We start from the raw sequence: 26,007 nt of genomic DNA, 5'->3' as shown, positions 1-26,007 counted from the left end.
GGATTTGCAGCAAAAAATTTTTTTACAACAAATTGTTATTTATTGTATCTGCTTTTCCCAGAAATTATATGTCCACAACATGAAAAGAGGCAGTTCTTACAGTACAAGTTTATTTGCTAACCATGCAGAATTTTCTGAGGCATTAAAATTCTAACTGTAATTCTTGCTGTAATTCTAACTGTGACAAATCTTCTGTTATCGTCAAGGCAAGAAGTAGTGTGTGCAATAAGTTAGCTTTTACTGGCTAAAGAGAAAGATTGAAAATTTGAGCATTCAAAAGTGAGTCCAGTGTAAATTTGACAGTCAAAGTTATTAAATGTCAACTCCCATACCAGTCTGCTCAGGAAAGATATTATAGTATAGTTGTCGACTTTGGAATTTTACACATCTGTGTTAAAGTTGATTTTTTTTTTCTTTTGTGACATCAGTTGTAAATATCTGTCTTTGGGTAAGGTTGTTGACAATGAAAACAAGTAGCCTACTGCTCTTTGCAAATGTTAATCCGGTTTGTTGAGCACGATCGGTGAAGCATTTCATGACAGTGCTTGCATACAGAGGAACTGAAACTGAATCTGCGAAGCTTGGCCGAGACACATGTTAAGGTTAGGTCTAAACACACGACCTAATATAAAGGTCCAGGCTTGTTTCTTATATCCACTGTGCATACATTTGACTTCGGGGAATAATTTATCAACTGGATAACAATTCTATACACAGCACCTTCAGCCACTCTCATCACCAACAGACTAACTTCACAACTTTTCACACTTCACAGGGGGGCTAGGCAAGGATGCCCACTCGCTCCCTTCTTACTCACAATATTCCCTAGCCACAGCCATACGTCAAAACACCAATACCAAAGGAATCCAATCACAGAACATACACCACAAAATCGGGTCTTTATGCTAATGACGTCCTACGCTTTCTACGAATCCCGCACAGATCCCTTCATGAAACAACCTAAACCATTCACTGCAATATGTTGGATTCATGTTGATGTGCATTTGAACACATTTAAATGTGCGAAAAAAGTATATACGAAACATATATATGAAAAATTGTATTTCCAACCAAAAGTAATGAATTCTACTTTGGACTGACTTTTTATTATCGTCAAATATTTGATTTTCAGAGCTGTGTACAGGTAACAGTGTTTTTTATCCGTCAAAGACATACAACAGAACTCATATGACAGTTTTGAGTTAAATATTTATTCATTTTCAAAAAAAATGTAATAAAAACAATTTGTTACAGAATGTATTGTGCAGAAGTAGTTTCACTGATATTTTGTTTCACGTGTAGTGTTCTTTACAAGCATCAATATCAGCCGGTAAAGGCTTCATTGTTAATGAACACAATAACATAATCAACAACATGCACGCTGGCCATAATGTAAAACCATTTGCTCACTTCATTGTAATTAACAGAAAAGGAGAGAATGATGCAGTGATACAGGTGAAGTGTTTTCATAACAGCACACTGATCTGCTCCAAGGATAATTAAAAGGATAATATACAGCCAAATTTTAACATTCACACACTCTTGGGCATTTGTTTCTAGTGATTAACATAAAGTTAACAAGTCATGAGGTGTTTTACTACCTGGTACTAGTAATGTGGGCTTCGAAGGTAACCAGACCTCAAACCCTAAATTTGTGTAAACTGTGACATCTGCTGTTTGAAGGCCGGAAGATTTTCTGGTGAGTTGTCATTGGTTGATTATCCTAATGGTGCTTCTCTTCCATACCATGTTTCAGATATTTTAAAGAATGTTTAACACCTGACATATGGGACAGAAATCCAGCAGTCCTGTTGTTCGGAAAAATAATCACCTTAAACTCCTGAAAATGAATGAATGTTCCTGTTCGTTTGTTTCTTTACAGCAGTCAGAAATTCGTGGAAGGCCGACAGTCCTCGTCACGTCCTTCTGCTGTCACTTGTGGTGACATAATGCAAAACGAATCGTACCAATCTGGGATATGCTGTGTATGATAAACTTTCTATGTGTATGAATCTTTCAGAATTTATAGATAGGAAGGTTAGGTTTTTGTGATGATGTGATTCAGTTTCCTCATAGCATGGTCAGACCCAGGACACCCGCAGTGAACAGCAGAGCTATAGGATGAGGAAGGACAGAAATACAAACATTAGATATTTTCCACATTGGTTTTTAAAGGAGAGTCTATGGTCTCAGATAACAATTTAAACAGCCTTATCTCTTCACTTACTCAGCGCCACTGGTTGGTGGAATGCGATTGCAGTGCTACTGCTATTGGCAGTAAGCAAATTGGTGACATTGGCAGTAGGATCTGTCAGGTTTACAACGTTGGTCCTTATTTGAAGATTGGAAGATTCCACCCCTAGAGTAGCTGGAAACACAAGCAAACAGGAAAATAAGATTAGCGAAATATTTGTAGGCAATGATAAAAGATCATCACTGTGAGGACTAGGAGTAGCAAGTCCATATAGAGTGTCATTCTGTAACTTCAATATGTTGCTTACTTGAGTTGAAATTTCCTGTGACGACTATGATTGAGAACAATGCTGCTCTAGTGGCGGCGGGAGACTCTGGTACAGAAGCCGTGAATGTGCACTGGATTTCGTTATTGTTGACACTTCCATTCACAGAGGTTATGTTCACCGGCTAGGGAAATACACAATGTTACGATACCATTATATTAATAATGTTACATGTCATGTGGACCAGGTCTATGTGTGGCATTTTGTGAATACTGGTTTATCTATTAAAGTCTAGTAAAGTATTGTTGAGATTTTGATTTGTAGAACAGAAGGATTAAATGAAATGTTAAAAATGTTAAAAAATCTTGTAATCTTGAAAATCTCCAACAACACAACAAGGGAAGAACATAAGAAACATAAGATAAACATACCCAACTATGTCATTACTGTGATACAATTAGAACTCACCTGTACCAAAGATATCTGAGTTAAGTTCAGGAGACCGGACAAAAATGCAACAGAATTATTGTTGTTTGCACAGACGAAGGCCGTGACACTGGTCGGCTGGGAAAAAAAAAAAGAAGAACAGATACAATGAATGGGACATGGGGACACGGATGACTTCAAAAAAACATGCACTATTGATACAAGGTAATGTTTAATGGAACTTTAATCAGTGATCGTGGAACTTACCAGTGCGTTAGAACTTGGTGCCAAGGCGGCAGCAACATAGCCATTTGTCGGTCCGGAAAGCTCAAAATTGAACGTTTGACCACTCTGCTGCCTGGCAGAAAAAAAGGTGCAGGCGCCTGATGAGGAGGGGTTGCAGCCATCGGGTTCATCAGCACAGAGCTTTGTTGACCCACATCCTTGATTAGAAATCGGTGTCTGCAAAGGAGATTAGAAACATTAAGGGAGTGAGTTAATAATGAATGATTTTATCTCCCTCTTCCATTGTACTGCAGCATTTGGGAATTGCTCACCGTAAGAGCTGCCGCTGTCAAGGGGAGTATGGCAGGGAGTCTGATGACAGTGGCATTAGGATTTGCCAGGTCTAGAGGAGCGGTCCGTAGTTGGAGGACGGGTGCTCCCAGAGTTCCAGAAGCTGAGAGAAGCAAGCAAAAGGCAAAACGACTGCTGATCAATGTTGTGTATTAATAATGATAATATTCATACCAGTGTGCCTAAGGTCTTAAAGTGCCTATGATGTATTTAGAATTAGAATTAGAAAATCTTTATTTGCCCCACAAAACAGACAAATAACAGCATACATTGGGGCAGAACAATAATCAGAATAAAGAGCGGACTGTATAAAAGATAAATAATATGTTTCTTACTGTCGATAGGTCCAGTGGCGATTGCGAGGGCGAATTGTGATGCTCTAACAACAGCTGCTGGTGAGGCAGCAAATGTGCACTGGATTATTCTTCCATTGGCTCTGCCCCTCACAGAGCTCGCGGGCAGCTGCAAGGAAAGATGGTTTAACAGGTCACAAAGAAGACGATGCATTTTCAGAGATATTATTGTAAGAAGTATTTATACAGCATTCTGATTGTGATGGTCAAATTAAATTTATGTTTTTTGTTCTGTTTTGTTTGAGCAATGCTCCAGATGCTCTGTGATGTATCTGGACATCAAGTAATAATTAGTTGACAGTGAATTACTTAGAAAAGCTTAATCCAACTAAAGAATAGAACCGTACAGGTGGAACTCACGTTTGCCAGTGTCAGCTGGTTGTTGTTATTGAGGCGAGCAGCAAAGAATCTAACAGCACTACCCATACTGCTTCTTGCACAGATGTAGGTTGTGGCACCACCAGTCTAGTGGGGGAATACCAAATACAATAAGTGGTACTGAGATGACAAAATATAAACATGACTACTACATAAACAGACTTCATAGTAATTTAATTGGTGACTTAGTGAAAGGACTTGATATACCTGACCAGGAGCTGACAGGGAGGCAGCAATGTAGCCGTCTGACTCTCCTGCCAGATTAAACAGAAACGTTGAATTGTTCTGCTGCACACCAAGAAAGAAGCAGGATCCTGTGGAGGGGTTACAGTCAGCAGGCTCAGATGCACAGAGCTGCTGATTACCACACTGTTCCCTGGAAATATTTGTCTGCAATGTAGAGATGTTTCCTTTAAGTCAACATGCATGTTAGTGAAAATTCATTAAAGTGACTATCTGTGTTCTGACATACTGTTACTCACAGGTAGATCTACCACTGGTTGTTCTCCTGGTAAGGTGGGTGCCATGGGGGTTGTCACGGGGGTTGTCATGTTGCTTGCCACGGGTGTTGTCATGTTGCCTGCCATGGGGGTTGTCATGTTGCTTGCCATTGGGGTTGTCATGTTGCCTCCCACGGGGGTTGTCATGTTGCCTGGCACGGGGGTTGTCATGTTGCCTGGCATGGGGGTTGTCATGTTGCCTTGCATGGGGGTTGCTCCGGGGGTTGTCATGTTGCTGCCTGTCCCATTCATGGTCATGTTGACTGTCATGGGGCTTTGTGTCGTGTTTGTCATCTGAGCATACGTGCCCATAGATGCCCAGGAGAGCACAACAAACAGGACAGTGAGGACTAGTCTGTTGTCCATACCTAGAGCAGACAGGATATGGTTATTTCTTTGAGTTATTTGATTGGAGCCTTTTGATACAGTTAGCTGCGCATTAACAGAGACTGCATTGGGTGATCTCAGAGATAATCTCTAGTGGTGATATTCTATATTAAGCATCATATTCAGTAACTGTAATCGGTGTAGAAGTGATGGTTTGTCATAGAATTGCATTTGCAGACTGGTGAAATGGTGGAAAAGTGTTCTCATTGGGTTTTAATGAAATTGAAATGTTAATCAGTAGGAATAAGTTTACAGTATTTAGCATTGGTGTATGAGATTTGGTCCAATGTACATCAGTGACTGGTGAAAACAAGTGTTCGGTCACATAAATAATCATTTCAATTGTACATTTATATTCACCATGACATATGTTTCTCTATATTTTCCTTATATATATTGTATAACTTAAATATCTTTCATATCTGTTTCTATGAGATGAAGCTACTGGACACCGATTTTCCCATGGGATAAATAAAGTAATGGAACAGTGCAAACAAAAAGTATTTCGGCATTGAATGACAGATGCTACTAAGGTTTCAAAATATTGTAATTATCACTGATGTAACGTATTCTTATTCCAGTTATTAATTGCTATTATGTTTTCAAACGGAAACTTGGTTATATGCAGACCATATCTAGGACCAAGAGTAGCTTATCAAAGGAATAGTACATTAACATTGTTTTAACCTACCTGAAGACCTTCTTCTTTGTAGCCTTCTTTGAAATAATAGGAGAACAATCGAACAAGCGGAGGATGTGTAGTTCCTTGGAAGATCTGGTGCAGTTTCTTGTTCAGGTACCTCTCCTTTTTTCCTAACAGGCTCCCAGGTGAAGGTGTGACACCTGTTCTCTTTCTGTCCGTATTTAAACTACGTGGGAGGGAAGAGTCAAGGAATCTGAGTCAAAAAAACCCCTGACATCACTGATGATAAGTCTGGGCGTGGAATAGCAGTTAAAGGCGTGTGGTGGAAACACATGCATGCGCCCTGTCACCACACATGTGACCCTCTTTGTTTGTTTCTGAATGCGTTACTTCCTTGAAGACTTAGTAGTGGGAAACACTAATGTTACATAGCAGTTGGGCAGCAACGTGTTGTTGTGAAGGACCACATTTTGTTTTATTGTAACAGCTGTAAAAGTCTAAAATATCCCATCAATAACCAGCAGTTTGTCCAAATTGTATTTTAATTGTCTGTAAACAATTTAAGAAGCTGTTTTGAGAAGCAGTGTGTATAAAATCACAGTGATTTTTTTAGTCTTTATTTAAAAAACAAAACAGAAAATGAAGTTGAACTTGTAGTCTTGTAGTCTTTTAATATGTTCCCTTGTGAGACATAGTTCTTTATCTCAACACTTTTCCCCCTGACTGAAGCACTGAGGGACTGAGATTTGCAATTTGAAACAGTCTTTGTTCTCTGGTAGTTACTGGTAAACACTAGCACTTGTGATCCCTTTGCGTTAAGACGTCACAGTGTTGTTTGTGCACAGGTTGGTGCACAAAACCATTCAGCAAATCAACGATACAATGACGAAAACTGGTTTGTCAGTGGCAGCAAAAGCCATCGTCCTTGCTTCAAATTCACCATTGTCATCTGCGGTTGAACATTTCTTCTCTGTAATTATTGAACAGACAAGTGCATGCAATGAAACTGCCAGTCTATTATAGAGGACAATGGTAATTATTTGTTTAGGCACAATGAATGAAAGACCGAATACAGTGCAACAAAAACAAAAACGAAGAAATGTGGCTAAAAGAAACAACTAATGCTTTTACCTTTGTTGGTGTATTCAGAGTTGACAAAGGATTGCTTTTTTTTCCCGGAGTAAGTTTAAGTAAAGACATATGTCCATGAAGTGATAAGCCAACAGATATTAATTGTTTTACTGACTTGTTAAAGGAAATATTTTCTTTTATCCCAGCTGTGTCCAAAGATGGAAAATAATAACACAGCAGATCTTTCGGAAACTATGGATTCCTATGCGTGAAGAGGCATTGCTGGTCTAATCTATTATAAGTACCTGTAACTGACTAATTCTCACTACGAATTTTGAAAACAAGATTAAATAACAAACTTACACAACACATAGTGTCAGATTTTACAAAATGCATGAAAAATACCCGCATTACAGCCTTGTGTTGAATAATTAATCTATTCTCAATGTTTGGTAACACGTTTTGTTTGTTCTTTGAGTATCAGTATCAGCCAATAAATGCTTAAGTGTTGTTGAGTAATCCACATTATTAATGTTTACAACTGAGAATTAACATTGTACGTACAGATTTATTTATGAACGCTTGGCATTTGATTGTTCCTGTGTTTTATTTTTGGTATTTTACTAGGGAGAATGAAGTCAGTCAAAAAGAAACATGTAAATCGTCACAAAGGGAATACATGGAGTATACTCAGGCAAAGGCTGCTCTGGCACTACAACAAACACTATGTTTAAGAGAGCAGCACCAAGGCAAAAAATATTACGCTACTTTAACTCTGGCAGTCCTGTCTATTGTACTTAATACAAAGACAAGTTTATGTGCGGACTAAGAGAATACAAGTCAGATAAGACAAGTCTTTATGAATCTCCAGGGGATGAAATGCAGTTTATTCAAGATCAGAATTCCATTTGTATTGGCCAAAACTCAATTTTAAAAGACTGCTGTCAGACTGGGGGGCTAAAGAGCTTGATCTGGGGTACAAACCCCAGTCATGAAACCAGTGGCATAACGATTTGTTAGAACTGGTTTGTCAGTGGCAGTGTAAGCTTTTGTCCTTGCTTCAATAACACCATTGTCTGCAGTTTGACAGGAATATGTCTGCTCTCTAGTTACTGAGCTGGTGTTCCATTATTGATGGTGGTAACTATTTGAAGACGTGCCATCACATGAAATATTTTAAGCAAAAGATATATCCACATGTGTCCACACAGTGATTTGCCAGTGAGGTATTAACTGTTCAACGACTTGTTCTTCTCAAGGAAAGTTTTCCTAGCTGTACAGCAATGCCTTGTAAAGTACGAAAAAGTAAGATCTTAGTTTGTAGTTATTTTCTGACGTTCATTCTAGGAGTGTAACACTAGTCAAACTGAACCGAAAGACCTTGACACCCAACCCACGGTATGTCCTCTCATGTCAAACTGCAATTTAAAAAACAGAAATGTATTTTCTTTCACTCTGAGTTGGCGTTATTACCTAAGCAGACATCTTAGAGAATAGTATTTTCTTCTTTTCCTAAAATCAGTTTCAGTTTAATGTTATTAAGTTAGCCGAATAGATAGATCAATAGATATCTTTATTGTCAGTGTACAGTAAAATGCAGATGGAGCAAACCCATTAGATACCTAGGGTCTGATAACAAGGTACCAAAATCGAAATACTTAGATAAACTTAAAACTTAAAACAGACTTTTAAAAAAGACTTAAATAATCTAAATAAATCTTTTATTATTATAATTTTTCATTATCATTTGTTTGCCATGATCCCTATCCCCGTCCCCTATTTCCACGGGGAACCGAACCGTGGCTCCAAAGCTGTCACCATTGCACCCCTAGCATATACTCATTTTATAATCCGTTCAGTGCTTATGGTGACAACCCAGGTGCCCGTATGATCAAACAGCTGTTGCTGTAATTGGAGCAGTTTTTGTATATTAATTGTATAGCTATAAGAATCTTTCGTACAATACCGTTGTTCGGCAGTCCTGACTTTGCTCACGGTAGATTGTTGCTAACTTCCTTGTCCTTTCACTACAATACAATGAGATGTGGGAAGACAAAAATACACGATGTAATTTTCTAGAAAACATTTTTGTGTTTGTTTACTTTCCCGACTCGGCCAGGAAATGGTTTCGACCTGTTGTCAGTGAGTGAACAGATGACTGTGTTTCTGACAGTCTTTCTGACAGTCTTTCTCAAAACATTGTTATGTCATTTATTTATTTATTTACTTCACCACTTTTGTTGTGTGATGAATTAGACTTTCTCACGGCATGTAAATGTAAATACAACTGACAAAATAATACTAATTCACCAGTTAATTTCAATCGCCAATACTACCATCTTTTGACAAGCAGTGAGGCAGTCAAGAGTTGTAATGCCCATAGGAAATAAAATATGAGCCTCTATTAAAATATAATTGTATGTGATACTAAAGTCATTGTTTTCAGATATGTATTATAAATGCTTTAAATTTTAATTTATGCGCTCTAGGCTTGTTAAGCTATACATCACAGACTTACTTATAAAGACAGTCACCATTGTCAGGTGGTTATTTATTGTATTGTTTATCATGATTTGAGCCAAAACAGTGTCTTCACTGTTATTTATTTTTCAAAATTAAGAATGTAGATCACTTTTAGTTAGAGGTAGAGACAGCAATGCTTCTCAAGTAGATTACGCACTGGCGAGTTTCGATCATTTATTCATTCATTTCAAGTACGTGGATTTTGTTTGTTGTCAAATGTATTACTAATCATTATACACATTAACACTTTAGTGGCTGAACATGGCTACCATAGCAGCTATTGTCTAGACTGAAAATTGTTTTAAAAACGTAATTTTTACACATAGGGCAAAAGCAAAATAAGTAAATAAAACAGATCCAATTAATCCAATGATTTTTTGATAACTAGACTAAATGTCTATAAAACCAGAGTTTTTCTTGTAGACAGCTTCTTTTTCATGGTTTAAAAATGTGTGTTTTATTTTTCCTTGTCTTTGCAACGTAGGTACATTTTTACATTGTGATTCACCTCCTCACTTGTACAGATGCTGCACAAGTGTGTATCACTTTTCTAGATCGCTAACTGGAGTCATACTATTTGTCAATTTTCTGAGTGGCGGTGTGATAGCAGGACACCATGTTCCACACAATGATGAAACTAAACTGTGTGTGGTTTACATGGAGAATGCAGCTCTTTGGCAAGAGATAATATCACATGACAAACTACCTGTGCATCCACCTTCACAATAATCAAAATGGCATTCTTAAAACTGGACTGACACGTTATAAGGAATTCCCACTCTGACGCAAAACAAAACCACAAAAAGAGTTTTGTGCTAAAATGTAGTCCATCAAACTTCCAAGCGTCTTTGTGTGCAGTGGCTGTTATATCACACTAACAAAACAAAGGAACTGGCCTTTACGAATTCCATGGACCAATAAGATCACCAAAGCAGCTTTGTGTAAATTGTTCTTGCTTTGGTAGTGGCTGTACACAGAAGTCCTTTATCAGAATGTGCTTTGTTTACCAGAAAGCAATCCTGGTTCAGGTTTTTTTTGTCTATCTTTTGTTTGTCTTCCACTGTCTAGGGCCTGCTTTGGATGCAGGTAAGACATTAGTTTGTCCAGGGAAAAGCATTTGGCCTCACATTTTCGTCTTCTTAAGTCAATTGAGCCCTATTGGCACGGGATTAGTATTACCTGAGTCCTGTGATTCAGATATTACCCCTTATGTCTGTGTTTCATGTGGCGCATTCAAACAGGATAAACAAACTCTGAGTTTTACTCCAATTTATGTTGCATTATTATGGCTCTGCTACTTTCCATCTCACTCCACTGCATGTCAGAGACAGAGACAGTTTTAATTACATTGCAAATTGTAATGGATGATAATAAAAAAGATATGTTTGATACTATTTATCCCATGGAAGAAATTACCAGCAACCTGGCAGGATTTAAATCAGCTCCACCTTTACTGATGAACACATTAATGGTTGATTTAATGATTTCATCTGTCTAAACGGGTGAACAGTTCAGCGACATCTCGACTTTGTGCTCCAAAATCCAAAATCCAAACTTTGAATTATAGCACATCCTTTATAACTCTTAAGTGACAAGAGGCAGAATAAAAAAAACAAAAAAACAAAACACAAATCAAACAAAAAGTCACAAAAAAGTAAATCCCCTCTAGAAACAGTTTGTGGATTAATTAAATCCAATATAAGAGAAAAATAAAAATCAATACAAATTACTCATTTGTTCACAAAGGTTTTTCTAATGGCAAAAATGGTGAGTTGTTTTACTCTGGTCAGTGCGTTTTTGTAAGTCAAGGAAAGAAACTATTATAGTTTCCCCAAGATGCAAAACTTGAATTCTTCAATCGGATCGTCTGCACTTCTCAAATGACAGGTTAAAGTCAGTCAAGACTGAGATAAACATCAAGGAGTAAAAAAAGACACATTTCCTCATAGACTCATGACTAGTTCTACCTAACAGTAAATGCTGCAGGAATATTCTTCCTCCCTGGGCATTGGACACACAAAAGAGGCATGCTTCAGCATAAACACAGTATTTGATTCCAGTGAAGTAGAGCCGAATATGCTGTGTCATGTTAGTGAAAACCCCTAGAAACAAGTGATGGGGCCACGTAGAGAAACCCAATGAATAAGCATCAATATCTCAGATAGGAAGTAGCGATAATTTAACTTCTGAACATTTTAAAGATTGCGCCGATTACATTATCACACATGTCAACATCAAATAGTTTCATCTCATTTGTCTAGCCTTCTCATAGATTGCAGAAACTACGTCTCATGCTACCTAACTCTACCTATACGTATGTAACTCTATGTTTGCATATTTTAGCATGAGGTACAACTTCAGTTCAGTTTTCTTTCCACGTGCCTGCTGAAGAAAAATTAAATCCATGTTTGATTTTGCCATTGACAATTGGACTGTATACTTCCCACTATTTAGTAAATTAGTTAACTCCTATTTCATTACCCTTTAACTTTTCATTTACACTTGGCAAAAACATTTCTATCGTTTCTAGCTGTTTCTACTTAGTTTGAGCTTCATCTAAATGGGACAGTTAAGGACTTCTGTGCCTTTATTACATGTTAAACAACAACTGGGAAAAAGAAAGTGAACCCTCAAAAAACTAGTTGAACTTCATTTTGCCTGCAGTGATGTCAGACCAGCGTTTCTGGTAGTTGTGCATCATGGCTGCTCAATTAAAGAATTTCCTGACGTCATTGGGCGGAACGTAGCCAGCTTCCTGCCAGACATTAACTTCTGACTCCAATTAGTTGACTTGAAATAATTAGCTTAGGGGTTCAGCCAAAACCACAGATAATGTACAGTATATTACATTTGGATTAGTTACTAGAATATCTGTGTCACTTTTTGTAACTTAAACATAAATGTAGTTAGAAATGTTTCCCATAACTTGTATAAACAAGGCAGTATTGTATGAAAATTAAATCTACCACCACCACCATTTCTTTCTTTCTTTCTTTGTTAGGAATATTCTCAGAAGGGCTCTGAAACTGATTGCCTTTCTGTCTAAGAGTAATTCTTGATTCTCTAATTCACTGAGGGAATTGACTTAACACAAGATGTTTTTTTGTGTTTTCAAAAAAAAAAAAAAATGCGGATGACTAAGTTGTCAAGGCATCTATGAGTTCAGGGAAAGATTAACAGCTAGATAGGAAGGAGTTGTCTTTCAACATTTCTTTCATTCACGCATGCATCACTCTCTGAGCACAAGGTGATCATGCCTCATCCACCCCCCTGAATTGTCTCCCTCTGCTAGATATCAAGTTCCAACCACGTGACTGTGACACTGAAATACACACGACAATACATGAGAATGAAATCACTTTTATTTCAGAAAAGTCACATGAATTCACCAACAAAATGTCACTTTTTTGGTTCAACATAGAGCTAAAATTCCTTTTAAATAAATATTTAAGATATATTACTAATAAAGGACTACATAGAACTGGGTCCCTGTGATAACCGTGATTGTAGAAATATACCACCAAAACCAGTACTATTTCAGCTACATGATTTGTGTCAAGATTAACACACAGAGGCTTTGTTTCCCTAACAGTTGTCCTTTATTCTTCTAGCTCAACAAGTTTTTTGAGATCAGATTTTAGCAGCTCTTCGTCTTCTTCCTCCTCTACCTCCACCTCTATCCCATCCATAGTTTTCTGCAGCTGCTCTTTAATGTTGTTCAGCTCCAGCAGTCCGTCCTGAAGGTCCTTACAAACCTCTCTGATCTTAACAGCAAACTCTGTCTTGGCTCCCTTTCTCAGCTCCATGGAATCCTTTGCTAGGAAAAATACGTCAAGAGCCAGGAAGAGACCCGACATGACTCCGGTAGTGACGCTCATCACCTGGGCTGCTTTGGCAGCACCACCGGCAACACCGAGGACCTGAACGGTACTAATCAGGCTCTCTGTGTTGATCACTAAAGCCTTGCCAGCTCGGCCGCCCTCCTTCATTACGTGTTTGACATTCTGGTTTAGGTACTTCTTTGAGATGCTTTCAGCGTACTTCTCAAAGTTCCACTCCTGGAGTGCTTCCATCCCGTCCTGTCGGGAAGATACAGAATGGGACATTTTACCTTTTTGAAAGGTTGTGTCTTGCACAAAAGGGCTGATTCAAACGCCACATCAATCAAGTCAATGGTAGCCCTACCAGAAAGACAACTATTAGTGCGTAGGTTGTTATTTAGCATTCAAAGTGCAGATATGATCAATATTTCAAATAGTTTTTGGTAGTAGACCGTATAGATTTCTAGTACTGATGGTTGTAATAGGCTCCTCCCCCCCATGACGCTCGAAATGATGAGTAGTAACAAATCATGAAGAAGGATTTTTGCTGTTACCTGTAAGAACTGCAGACAGTCCTTAATGTCCTTAATCTCCTCCTGGTAATCTTGAATCATCTTCTCAACCTTCTTGCGGTCCGTATTTGAATGGACCGTGTCAGTGATGTTGGCCGAAGCAGACGTCACGCCACCCGCTGTAGCTATGCCGATGCCTACAGCTGTGACGATGAGCGACGTTCCCGCCGTGAAGGGGGCCAGAATGAGGCCGGTGATGGTGGTGACTGACCCCGCAACGCTGGCTACTCCACCGCCGACGCTAGCGGTGACGGTTTTCTTGTGAAAACTGTCCGCCGAATCGGCCAAGGCGAGCAGCTCCAGGATACGCTGCTGGAGGGAGGCACCGCGCTGGTTGAAAAAGCGGACAAAAAGACGGGCTGCCATGAAGACACGATCGGCTGCTTGTTCCACCACTCTGAGACGAGGAGAAAAGGTTGCATGTTACAAGTGTGTCCAAGAAGTACAACTGTTGGGCAAAACATATGCACAACATGCTGAAAAGTTAAAAGTTTGAGCTAAATTGTCTTTACCAATTGTAAGACTTGCCACGGTTGCACCAATGAACTACACTGATGTTTAGTTATACACATTTTAACTCCATACTAGTAAACTTTTGTTAGAAGCCATCCGTATCACCCAGTCACAAGTTTCCAGCACAAGGTACTACATACAACTGTACTGCTGTAAGGAATTTGCAATTTGAGACAGTGTTTGTCTGTCGCCCTGACGTCAATGAACACAATTAGAACAGAGGAAAATAATAAAAAAAAGAAACCAATCACCAAGTCAACACAATGGAGCAGATTTCAAACCCCACTGATCTGAAATCCTCTGAGTGAGCTATAAACAACATAACTTCAGTAAATGTACTTACTCTTCAGCGTCGTCATTCTGGTTGGCCTCGTTCCACTCGTCCCATCCTAAGACAGAAAGTAAGTGGTAAATGACTGCAATTTTTAACAATAAAAAACAAGCAAATGAATCAAGCCTACCCTCAACGTTCCTCCACCATGCCAAAAGGCCTTCTTCATCCTGGAAAGAAACATTTTAAACTCTGTATTTAAAAAAAAAAAGATTAAATAATTTCACAAACATATATATAATTATTGACGTGCAGCAGGAGATAAGATGGTATGCATACATCTAGAGGGTCTTCAACTGTTCCTTCACTGGGCACTGGGACTTCAGCCAATTGCAGCGTCTGAACTTCAACAACCTCCTAGACAAAACCAGGTTCAACACATTGCGTAACAATCACAGGACAGAATTAAAAAAAAAAAAAAATCCTCTTCTGCCGTCATATGAAGGTCAAATTATTTCACTCTGCTGTGTGACTTTGGGTGCACTACAAACCCACAAGTTTTACTTTACTGTGGTGTAACATTCAATACTACAACTGGCTTCAAATGCAGCGCTTTCCCAGGACCGGTTCACATTAATCAATTACCGTAGATTTCTTTTCACCTCAATACATTGCGGTTTAGAGATTAGTAGAGTCAACAATACAAACACAGGTGAACATCAAGGGGTAGGGTGTGGCATACAAAATCTAGTTCCAGTGAAAAGAAGCAGCACCAGGTTATAATTGCAGACAAGTGCTTTAGGAAAAACGAACACTGGAACTACAGCTTGAATGCCACAACTGCGCCAACCTTCCCCTTTTAATCATGTATCATTACAATAACAGAGGTTAATAATTAATAAAGTTAATAATTTGAATTTACTGGTAAACAGTTGAAGTGACCTGCACAGAAAAGAATACATACTAATATGAGAACAATAGAGTTCCGAAACAGGTTTCACCTCACGGCCTCACCAGGTTTGTGACATAAAACTCTTTTTTTTCTCAGATTTGGAATTCACCGATGTGATTAATCACACTACTGAATGCGGCAGTGACTCTGTGTCATGACATCTTTGCCATGTCACGCATCATGGGTTTACGCCCATATTTTATTTTCCCGACAATTGTCTGGGCAACTGACAGCACAATGTAAGTGTGGTACAAGTAATTTAAGCTGAGGTACACAATGAAGGGACACGCTTGACAACAGGAAATGCACAGAGACATGAGGAAATGACAAACAACGCACACTCTTTACAATGGTAGTAAAGGAAACGTAGGTTGCTTTTGCGTCACAATATATTCCCACAAAGAATTCCTACATCATTGGGCAATCTGTGTATACTCTTATTATTTACATAAGGGCATGACAAACTAATTAGCAGTGCAGTAAAAACAGCTATAGTGTAGCTCAACTGTTGTCCCCTGCCTTTGTTGCACTTTCTGTACATACATATACTTAAATGAAATGTGTATCTGCAATGCTTTTTGGTTTGATCTTGTTGTGGTCTGATAAATCCCTTTCTACACATTAACGTGTTACCAGCGTTTGGCTTCCTCGCTAATGGACTAACCTCTGGTGGAGCTGCAGTGCCGGTGGATGCACTTGTAGCCTCCTGTGGAGTCGAAAACAACAAAATAAAATAAAATAGATTTAGATTTTTTGATGAACTACAATTTTTATTTGTGTTTTTTAAAAAAAAAATGTCACACCCTGATGGAAGCAAAACTCGGGGTGGAGCCATTCACCACAGAATAACGACATTACCTTTGCTCCAGACCCAAACAACGCCTTGGGAAGGATCCTCTTTATTATGAAAGTCTCAAGGAGAAAAAAAACAAAAAAAAAAACAAGAAATATTACTCTCACATCTTAGCGCCACCCCACAGTAAGTCATACATATATGAGAAACAAGAAAAGAGATGTTTAACATTGACTTTAGTACAGTTTGTCAGTGCTTAACATACCTTTTTCTTTGGGGCCTCTGATGGCTCGGCTTTCACTTCACAGCTAGGGTCAGCGTCTGTATACCAAACAGACTGCACCAAGGGAGGAGAGGTTCTTACTACATTTATGTTGTATTATTTTTTGGTTATATTTAGTTTTTATCAATTAATTTTCTGCTCCAGTGCTTTTCTAGTGACTCACATATGTAGTCATGCTTTATACTTTTGTCATTATCAACCTGACCTAATCGGTGAAGGAAGCATGACATTAGGGCCTTGTCTTATGAATGGTGAGACACTGATAAACAACCACCATGGAAAACGAATCAGTCATTTCCTTGTGTCTCTCCCAAAGCAAATGCTTGGCATTTTTTTTTTTCGTCTGGTTGGACAGCATATTTTCAGTGTGCAAAATCAAAACAGAACAACTGTGCCAACGTTACTGGTGCTCACTCTCAAGATAAACCAGCAGTTTAATAAGATTTAATGCAAAAACCTTCAGCTAGATTTATTTATGAAGTGGCGAAAAAAAAAACAGATTTTTTAAAAACATGGACTTGTACGTACATGTCTCTCGATTGTGCTGTCATCCAAGCTTTCAGAGCTGGAGGAGTTTTCACTGTGAATAGATGGGTTTTGCTGGGGGAATAAAAATAAAAACATTGAGAGCAGCTTAGTCTTGTTTTGTTACATACAGACAAAAAGGAAGATACAGAATCTCTTTAAATAAGGGAAGTTTTAAACAGTGTTTTGTGGGGAGACAAAACAAAACAAAGTCATTGTGGGTGAAAATTTCCCATCATCAGCCTTTACCTTGACAGCAGGAACTATAGAAGGGGCCACAGAATCCGTCTGACATTCATCGTTGGCCACCTGAATCCACAACAAAACAGTGACATGAGCGAGCAGCTGATGTTTTAAAGTCGACGAGCCATTACAGCTTTCCAAACACTGGTAATCCAACTGTCTTTTTTTTCAGTCAGGGTTTATATGAACTAGCATAACTTCATCAAGCCAAGCAGTTAATGTGTAGGATACCTGTGTGTGAGATTTAAAGGGGTTTACTTTCTGCATCATCCCTTTTAACATCCCAGGGTTCTAAAATAAGAAACACAAAAAAAAAGGCAATCAAGTTAATGCATTTCATTTGTAAGGATAAAAACTGAGCAGTAAACCTTCTCAGTCTAAATAAGTATGTAAGTATGTAACTATACAAGTCCCTCATAAAAGCGGAGGAAGACTGAATTTATTTACTTTGGCACCATCTAGTGGTAAGAGCAAGAACAACACTCTGTACTCAACATGAAAGTTGAGTTTGGTCACTCAGCGGCATGATTAATTTTATGTGTTTGTTTCATGACATCACTTGAGAGACACTCCAACAGAAACTTGGCAACAGTCGCTGTGTTTCGATTACCATTAATAAAAAACTGGTAAAGGAAACACCTACATTTTTTAAAATCTTCTCAAATATAACTAAAACGCTTTTATGCTCTCGATTTAAAAATGGAGGAGTGGAGATAACACAGTCTTGTGACCAGTTCATTTGAAGTCCATCTTCTTCAAAGAGAATTTAGGAGAATTATGGGATATCGCAAGATGATGCAAAGCACCTTTCAATGGAAACATATAAAATAAAAAGAGCAATCATACTTTATCAAAATATCACTTTTATTTTGCGAGAAGCTGTAATGGAAAAGCAGGTGGTGTCGCTATCAACACAACACACTAGTTCTAACTTTTGTCACTTGCAGTGTTACTGCACCGTCAGTGCTGGGTTTGGGCTCTGGGTTCTGTAAAGCCTCTTAGACAATCTGGATTTTATTTGATACTACACAAATACAAGTGAAATTGTGATATTAAGGTATATTTGCTGTCCCCACCAGTAACTATAGGTGTCGTCAAATCAACTTGGACCAAAAAACGCAAATGTTCCATTGACTTAAAAAAGGGCTACCTGCTTTTCTGGCACGTTGTTATTGTCTGATAAGCTTCCGCTGCTTGAGGATAGGTCATTGTGCAGAGGCTGGGCATCCTGGAAAAATGACAAGCAGAGAAAACTGAGGACTCACCTTTGTAAGTCAATTTCGAGGAAAAGTAGCATAGCATTCCCCCCAAAAATACCGTGTTATCTTCCAAACACTCATATAATCAATGCTATATAATCATGACCGGTATATACAAATGGTACCTTTGGCTGTGAGGATTTGAATGGGTTGACTTTCTGAATCATTCCTGAGAGAACTCCTGGATTCTAAATTATAAAAAAACATAATAAAACTAATTTCACTCCTGCATAAATTTTACATCAGTGGATTAAATTGACCAAAAATAGACCTGTTTCTCCTGAAGTTCTTTTCCAGTCTCTTTTGGATTTGAAGAATCATCTTGAGGGTCGCTTTTTGGCACCTAAAATCAAATGGGAAAAAACACAAAACACAGAACATTTTGGCCATTTTGACAGTTAATGTACAGAGACAGGACACAACTGTGGACGTTGACAGCTATGTGACAACTTTAACTGTCCAAACTTTTAACTTTATTCCAAAATATGACATAAAACCATAAAAAGAAGTTCATATAAATATCTAGATAAACAAAAAAACATGAAACAGAAGGGACAGTGACCTCTTTCATTTATTTATATATTTATTTATATGATATAAGCATCTAACAAATCTAACAAAGTTTTTCTGTTGTGAAACTGAGGACTTTCTTTCCTCATTTAACTGCCATCTGCTTTTTTTCTGAACAAGGTCCTTATGTCCAGGTCCTTCTGAATACAAGTCTAGCTTTCATCTTATCCCCCTGTTAAAGTAACTACAATTAACTGTAAATACAAATTCTAAATTTTCTAAGCAAGTCTGTAGCATGTCAGTGGACAGACAACACTTCTTCTTCAAAGGCCCATTGTGTGGAATTAAGTGCCACCTAAAGGTTAGGTTGGACATTGCAACCAACCCAAATACTTATCGTCCAACCCAACTGTGTAGCTACCGCATGTCCTCCCTATTAGCTACGAAAACCGAAACCGCTAAAGAGGCGAGCTAAATCCAGCATTTGATTTATAGAAACATGCAACTATGCTATCACTACTCTTTAATCCTGTGATTTGCTTAGAAGGCTTAACACTTAAAGAGGCTGTTGTATGTGCAAAGATGATACCTGTGGAGAAGACTTGAAGGGGTTGACTTTCTGCATCACTCCTCTCAGCATACCAGGGTTCTGAAAAAAAAAAAAAAAAAAAAAGAAGTCCTCATACCTCTTCGAAGTACATTTATTTTATGTTGAACTGTGACCTTTTACCTACCTGTGAAGAGTCTGTAATGCTTCCCTGTTCCAGTGACTCTGAAGATGGAGCTTTAGAGACCTGCGTGGGAAAACCAGCTGAGTGTATACTGTCTGAGAAAGATCATCTAGTACCATTGTTACCTTTGTAACATGCAGACAATGCTGCAGTTACCTGTGAGGTAGACTTGAATGGGTTGACCTTCTGTATGACCCCTTTCAGCTTACCAGGGTTCTGAAAAGAGAGTTTCACATTCAGTCATCCAGTCCTGATCGCTGAGTTTGATTGAAGAACTTTAGAGCTCATGTAGCTTCTAGAATAACAGATAAAAAAAATAGCTTATCCATATTGTGGATAAACTCTAAAAACCGATTCACTCTAGCTTTAAACGCTGAACTCCACTAGAGCATTAAATAAATCTCCTGCTTTCAATGCAGTTCAGTCCAGGAAAGTGTCTTTAAAAGGTTCACATTATTACTTACAGTGACCCTTAACTGTATTTTTTACAGTTCTCACAAAAAGTGACTCTCAGCATCAGCTGATTTCAACATTAGTCCTGAAAGTAGACAAAGTGAACTAATTCAAAAAATGAAAGTAAAACAAACTTGTGTATTTGTTAATTTGGGAAAATGAGAACATTAGATATCTGCGAGTTGCACAAGTGCATCTCCTCAGAATATTCTCCATTTAATGTAGTGAGACTCAGATTTCGTTCAGTGCTCTGTTTTGTTTAAACAAATCAAGGATTTGTCTCAGTCTGATCATCACGTGTTTGTGGAAGTGTACGATGGCACGCACAAAGGAGCTTTCTGTTAAGCTCAGAAAAAGAGTTGTCAATCGTCGATCGAGGCTCGAAAAGGTTAAGAAACCGTCTCTGGAATCTTTGGAATCCACAAATGAGAAAAAACACAGTCAGACGGAGGACTGTCTGAAGAAATGGAGAAGATGTATTATGGTCTAAGAGGTCATAAAGGCACCCGGGGCAGCTGTGTTCATGAATCCACTATGAGGACAACACTGAACAACCATGGTGTGTCTGGCAGAGTGACAAAGCCAGTGATCTCCAAAAAGAACATTTCTGCAATTTGCTACACATCTTGGGGAAAAGTCAGAAGACCATTTGAAAAATGCTTTGTGGACAGATGAAACCAAAATAGAATTATATGGTCTAAGTAAGAAAAAAAAAACTACACTTCATCAGAGCATCAGAACCTGGGGGTGGTAATGTCCTTGTTTGGGCTTGTTTATTGCATCTGGACTAGGACGGCTTGTTATCACTGATAGACCAATGAATTCTGAATTATACCAGTGAATGTCAGGAAATCTGTCCATGAGCTGAATCTAAAGAGAAACGGGGTCATGCAGCAAGAAGTCGTTCTTCAAAAGAATGGTGAAAGAAAACAAATGGTAATGTTTTTGAATGGCCAAGTCAAAATCACGACCTTAATCCAATAGAACAACATCTCTTAACTGAAGTGGTTCTGTTCTGAGGAATAGGTTAAAATCCCACCAAGCAACATTTAGTTGCTGTGACTGCTGCACAATTGAGTCACATAGTGATAGTGACAACAAAAGTTCACTTACTTTTGTCTGCATGTTTGTCACTTAGATGTTTCAGATTAATAAATAATTTATTTTATTTTTATTTAAATATTAGTCAAAGAAAACACAAGTAAACACAAAATGCAGTTTTTAAATGAAGATTTTTATTATTAAGGGAAAACACAATCCAAACTTACATGGCCCTGTGTGAAAAAGTGTTTGCCTCATCCTGTTAAAACATAACTTAACTGTGGTTCATTACACCTGAGTTCAGTTTCTCTAGCCAAATCCAGGCCTGATTACTTAGTATGTTTACATGACCATGAAAAAAAAATTAAAAATTGCCTTAATTGCAACTTGAGATGTGTGTGTAAACACGTTACTCCGACTAAAATCAGAGTTCTTTTATCTGATTAAGACACCCAGATGATGCGATTGGAATTCGGTTTTCTCCATCATGCATACGCTTAATTGGACAAAAAACAGGATAATGCTCCACAACTGCTGCGCTGGCGTATGATCCCGGAACAAAAACATCCAAGAAGCCGGTCGGGTCGCAGAAGAAGTTAAACGGAGCCGGTAGAAGAAGCGCACATCTTATCTGCACCAGAAGTAGTATGCACATTACGTACGAGATTAAAAATGTACCATTTTTTGAAATGCCGGTCCGCCACATAAACTACTCTTACTTATCATATGACGTAATAGGTCAACTGGAAAGTGGGCCGTATTAACATATAACGTATTAACCCGCTGAAAAGATACATATCGCCACCTAGTGTGGAGGAGGACGACATGTTCCCGTCAGTTATTCGATTTTCTCCGCTGCATGTAAGCTGGGACAAGGACTGTAGTCAGAAGAGCATAGCTCGGTTAAGCTGTGCATGTAAATGCACTCACCGTCACACCTGTTCTCAGTCAAGAAATCACTTCAACAGGACCTGCCTGACAAAGAGAAGTAGACCAAAAGATCCACAAAAGCTAGACATCCAAAGAAATTCAGGAGCAAATGAGAAAGAAAGTCATTGAGATCAATTTGTCTGAAAAAAGTTATGAAGCCATTTCGAAATCATCCCAAAACTACAGCGATGACTCATCCAAGAGGTCACAAAAGACCCACAACAACATCCAAAAAAACGCAGGCCTCACTTGATGTGTGTGCCCATCCTTACATCTGGAGTAAAAGTAACAGCATTTCAGAAGAATAACATGATATCAACATTAAAATCTGTTGGTGATAGTGTGATGGTCTGGGGCTGTTTTGCTGCTTCAGGACCTGGAAGACTTGCTCTGACAAATGCAACAATGAATTCTGCTTCCACCAAAAAATCCCGAAGGAGAATGTCCAGCCATCTGTTGGTGACCTCAAGCAGCAGGACAATGGTCCAAAACACACCAGCAAGTCCACCTCTGAATGGCTGAAGAAAAACTAAATGAAGACTTTGGAGTGACATAGTCAAAGTCCTGACCTGAATCCTATTGAGATGTTGTGACATGATCTTAAAAAGGAGGTTCACCATGGAAAACCCTCCAACGTGGCTGAATTACAACAACGCTACAAAGATAAGTGGGTCAAAATTCCTACCCAGTGTTCTAAAACACTTCCTTAGTTATCGCTAACAGGCAGCTAAGGCTGGGCCAACCAGTTATTAGGTTTAGAGGGCAAACACTTTTTCCACGCAGGGCCATGCAGGTTTGGATTCTGTTTCCCCTCAATAATAAAAATCTTCATTTTAAAACTGCATTTTGTGTTTACTTACTTATGTTATCTTTGACTAATATTTAAATATTGTGTGACAAACATGAAAAAAAATAAAACAGGGTGGGGGCAACACTTCACACCACTGTATGTACAAAAGAAAAACTGCCTTGAATAAATAAAAGTACAGGTATAATGTTTCTGTTTCATTGTTTGATCGGGTTTGCTTTCCCTGCTTTATGGGTTGAACATCTATTGTTTTTTTGAGTACGTTGTATCAGCCCGTTTCCACTCATTTCAAAAAGTATCTAATGCTTCAGGGCTTGTAGATGTGTCATCTCACCTGTGAGGAGTCGGTCGTCTGTTCCAGCGATTCCGAGGAGGGAGCCTTGCCAACCGTTGAGGAGGCCTGTGAACATAATGAAAGGCGTGTCATTAATGTGAAGGGCATGTAATGATTAAGCAACATTCATGTCGTGCATGTTTTTAACCTGTGAAGCAGACTTGAATGGGTTGACCTTCTGCATAACTCCCATCACGCCCGTCCTCTGCTGTTCACACAAAGATTAATCACAACGAAACTGTGGATGCTTAACATGTATATATTACAAATTTGTGACTTGCTCTCACCTTGGTCTTTGGGTTAAGCTCATTTGTGATCTCGGCGACGTTCTCCTGCAAGAAATAATGACTGTCAAACTGTGGAAGACTGATGTGTGTGTGGGAATATTTTTTTATTTTAAACACCTGTGAGGCTGACGTCACAACTGCATCCTGTCTGTTTATGCTGTGTGTGATGGGATTATCTAGCTCCTGATGACAAATGAAGCACTCAGTTAATGTCAAGGAAATATGCAAATAACAAGCGATTCCCTACACCCTTCATACCTCCTTGCTGGGTCTAGGTGGGACCGCTGGAACGGGAACAGCGGGGCCCTTTTCCCTTTTGAACATGTTCATGCTGAAACAGTTGTGGTTAGGAGGTAATGAGGAAATAAAACACGTCTCCAAATAAGTTAACTCTCATCTGCACAGTTCAAGGCTGCTATTGGCTGTCAATGTTGCTACTTCCTCTTTTTATTCCTTTTTACACCGAACTACGTTTAAATATTTGCCAATTTAAGGTACAGTTTGTACACTGGAAAAAACGCAAACTCAACACAAAAAGTCAAACAGAAAAGTTGAATTATTGCATAGTTCGGTAAACAGCTATCGCCGAATTGAAGCATACATATCACCGAGTGACAGCATTTCAAGAAGTTGGAAGTTTTGCAAGGCGAGTTGGCAAAAGTTAGCAGAACTTAAAACCGCCGAACGTTTGAATACAGTGTGGCGTGTGTCTACTAAAAAAAAAAACACGTCCTGTTTACCGGCTGGACACAGCAGCGCACGCTGTATCCAGAGGAATGTTTGACAACACAGAAAAACACAATGAAACGAGCACGGAGCCTACCTCGGTGTCCAAACAGAGAAACGTAGTGACACAAACACACTGGGTAGCGACAACACAAACGAGTTTTTCAAACATGCACAGCTCAGTCCTTCACTTCCCCTTCAAGAGGCGTCAAACTGGTCCAACCAAAACCCAGGCGGACGCAGGACAGGGGAGTTGGGTTTCCGCCTCTAACAGGGCTCTGATTTCAGGGAAAGTTTTCACTCCGAACAATGGACAGACTCTGGTGGCTACTGCTCCGCAACGTCGAAGCTGGTAACAGTTTCAGAAAATAGCGCCCCGAGTCAATAAGGTCACCTGTGATACCTTTAGGGGGCGCGGCTTGTTTGCCTATTTTAGGAAATGGTTCTCACATACAGGGGCCCTGTGGATTTATGTCATTTTTCTTTATTAGTTCATTTATTTAAATGTAATAATAGTATACTTTCTTTTTTATATGTATCACTTCATTTTTATCTCTTTGCTGTGTTTTTTTTTTCTTTTTGTTGTTGTTTGTTTTTTGCTGTTGTATGTAGCCTACTGATTGGAGTAACCCCGTCCATGAAATTAATACTGAATACTAGACACACAAACTAACTTGAGTGTCTTAAATACAGGAGTTTCAAGTTAAGTTAAACTTTTTTTTTAAATACGCAGACCCCTACAAATGATTTTGTTTTGTTTTTTGCAAAATTAATGTTTCAAAAAATTTGACTTACCTGGCAAACAACGTTTTTTTGTTTGTTTGTTTTTTTACTGCATTTTTTAAGCAGTCTGCTTAAAACGAGACTTTACATTACCCTCTTTCGAGACACTACCATACAGTGAGTCTTATATATTATATCTTATACATAAATGTCTTGTGTCAAATTGTAACTGACGCCAAATTTCACTTTTACGCAGATGACACTATTTTTTTTTATTGTTCTACTTCGTCATTAGCAAGTGCCACAGAAAAATTGCCTTTAATGTTATCCAGAAAAATCTTTTCATTAAAACTTGTACTCAATTCTACAAAACTAAAATTATGTACTTTTCAAAATCAAGGAACATGATGAGGTTTAGCAGTTTGTTCCACAAAATGAAAAGAAAGTTGTTGGATGGGTTTACTTTGATGAAAATCTGTATTTTAAGTACCATATTGAGGTTCTTACAAACAAACTTATGAGCTAACTTGATTTTTACCATAGAAACAAAGGATGTTTCTCCTTCAGTGCAAGGAAAAGGCTTACATCCACAACGTTTCTATCAATGCATTGATTACGGTGACATTTTATACGTGCATGCAAATCTTTCCTCTATGAAAATGCTCAATTCAGCGTATCATGCAACATAAGGATTTATAACGGATTCTGGTTTCCGTCCTAATCACTGCAGCTTATATGAGAGTGTTGGTTGGTCTTCTCCTTATTTATGTACTCTTTTGATTCCCAGAGTCACCTCGAGAAGCTGTAGTCTTCAGCTTGATAGACAGATAATGTATGCCACTCCTCGCACACAGACTGTCTTTGGTGAAAGTGCCTTTAAAGTATTTGCACCCTCGTCCTGGTGTAAATTACAGTT

The 26,007-nt window shown here is 38.5% G+C and overlaps 2 protein-coding genes across 4 annotated transcripts; both read right to left on the bottom strand.

The window, feature by feature from the left end:
• Nucleotides 1-1,191: 1,191 nt before the first annotated feature.
• Nucleotides 1,192-5,932, bottom strand: LOC124997722 (uncharacterized threonine-rich GPI-anchored glycoprotein PJ4664.02-like). Of its 2 annotated transcripts, XM_047571680.1 has the most exons (12): nt 5,771-5,932; nt 4,929-5,060; nt 4,675-4,892; nt 4,400-4,582; nt 4,175-4,279; nt 3,797-3,923; nt 3,443-3,564; nt 3,153-3,347; nt 2,928-3,023; nt 2,502-2,643; nt 2,228-2,368; nt 1,192-2,114 (listed from the first exon to the last, which is right to left on the bottom strand). In XM_047571680.1, exons 2-12 carry the CDS (start codon nt 5,056-5,058, stop codon nt 2,071-2,073), a joined length of 1,503 nt encoding a protein of 500 aa, XP_047427636.1. In that variant the 5' UTR covers nt 5,059-5,060; nt 5,771-5,932; the 3' UTR covers nt 1,192-2,070. The 2 variants fall into 2 exon arrangements, with proteins under 2 accessions (XP_047427636.1, XP_047427625.1); XM_047571669.1 differs by having other exon boundaries at nt 4,675-5,060.
• Nucleotides 5,933-12,660: 6,728 nt separating this feature from the next.
• On the bottom strand, nt 12,661-24,732 carry si:cabz01007802.1. Of its 2 annotated transcripts, none has more exons than XM_047573269.1 (23): nt 24,466-24,732; nt 23,901-23,973; nt 23,760-23,825; nt 23,643-23,687; nt 23,504-23,563; nt 23,356-23,421; nt 19,946-20,005; nt 19,793-19,852; nt 19,648-19,707; nt 18,820-18,891; nt 18,674-18,736; nt 18,440-18,517; nt 17,521-17,580; nt 17,296-17,355; nt 17,050-17,121; nt 16,504-16,575; nt 16,304-16,357; nt 16,110-16,151; nt 14,833-14,910; nt 14,684-14,723; nt 14,566-14,611; nt 13,692-14,106; nt 12,661-13,395 (listed from the first exon to the last, which is right to left on the bottom strand). In XM_047573269.1, exons 2-23 carry the CDS (start codon nt 23,970-23,972, stop codon nt 12,916-12,918), a joined length of 2,121 nt encoding a protein of 706 aa, XP_047429225.1. In that variant the 5' UTR covers nt 23,973; nt 24,466-24,732; the 3' UTR covers nt 12,661-12,915. The 2 variants fall into 2 exon arrangements, with proteins under 2 accessions (XP_047429225.1, XP_047429234.1); XM_047573278.1 differs by having other exon boundaries at nt 23,504-23,560.
• Nucleotides 24,733-26,007: the final 1,275 nt, after the last annotated feature.

The sequence above is a fragment of the Mugil cephalus genome, chromosome 1 (genome assembly GCF_022458985.1).
Source record: "Mugil cephalus isolate CIBA_MC_2020 chromosome 1, CIBA_Mcephalus_1.1, whole genome shotgun sequence".
Taxonomy (NCBI): domain Eukaryota; kingdom Metazoa; phylum Chordata; class Actinopteri; order Mugiliformes; family Mugilidae; genus Mugil; species Mugil cephalus.
Note: the sequence above shows the minus strand (reverse complement) of the source record. Positions and strands in the feature narration are given on the sequence as shown.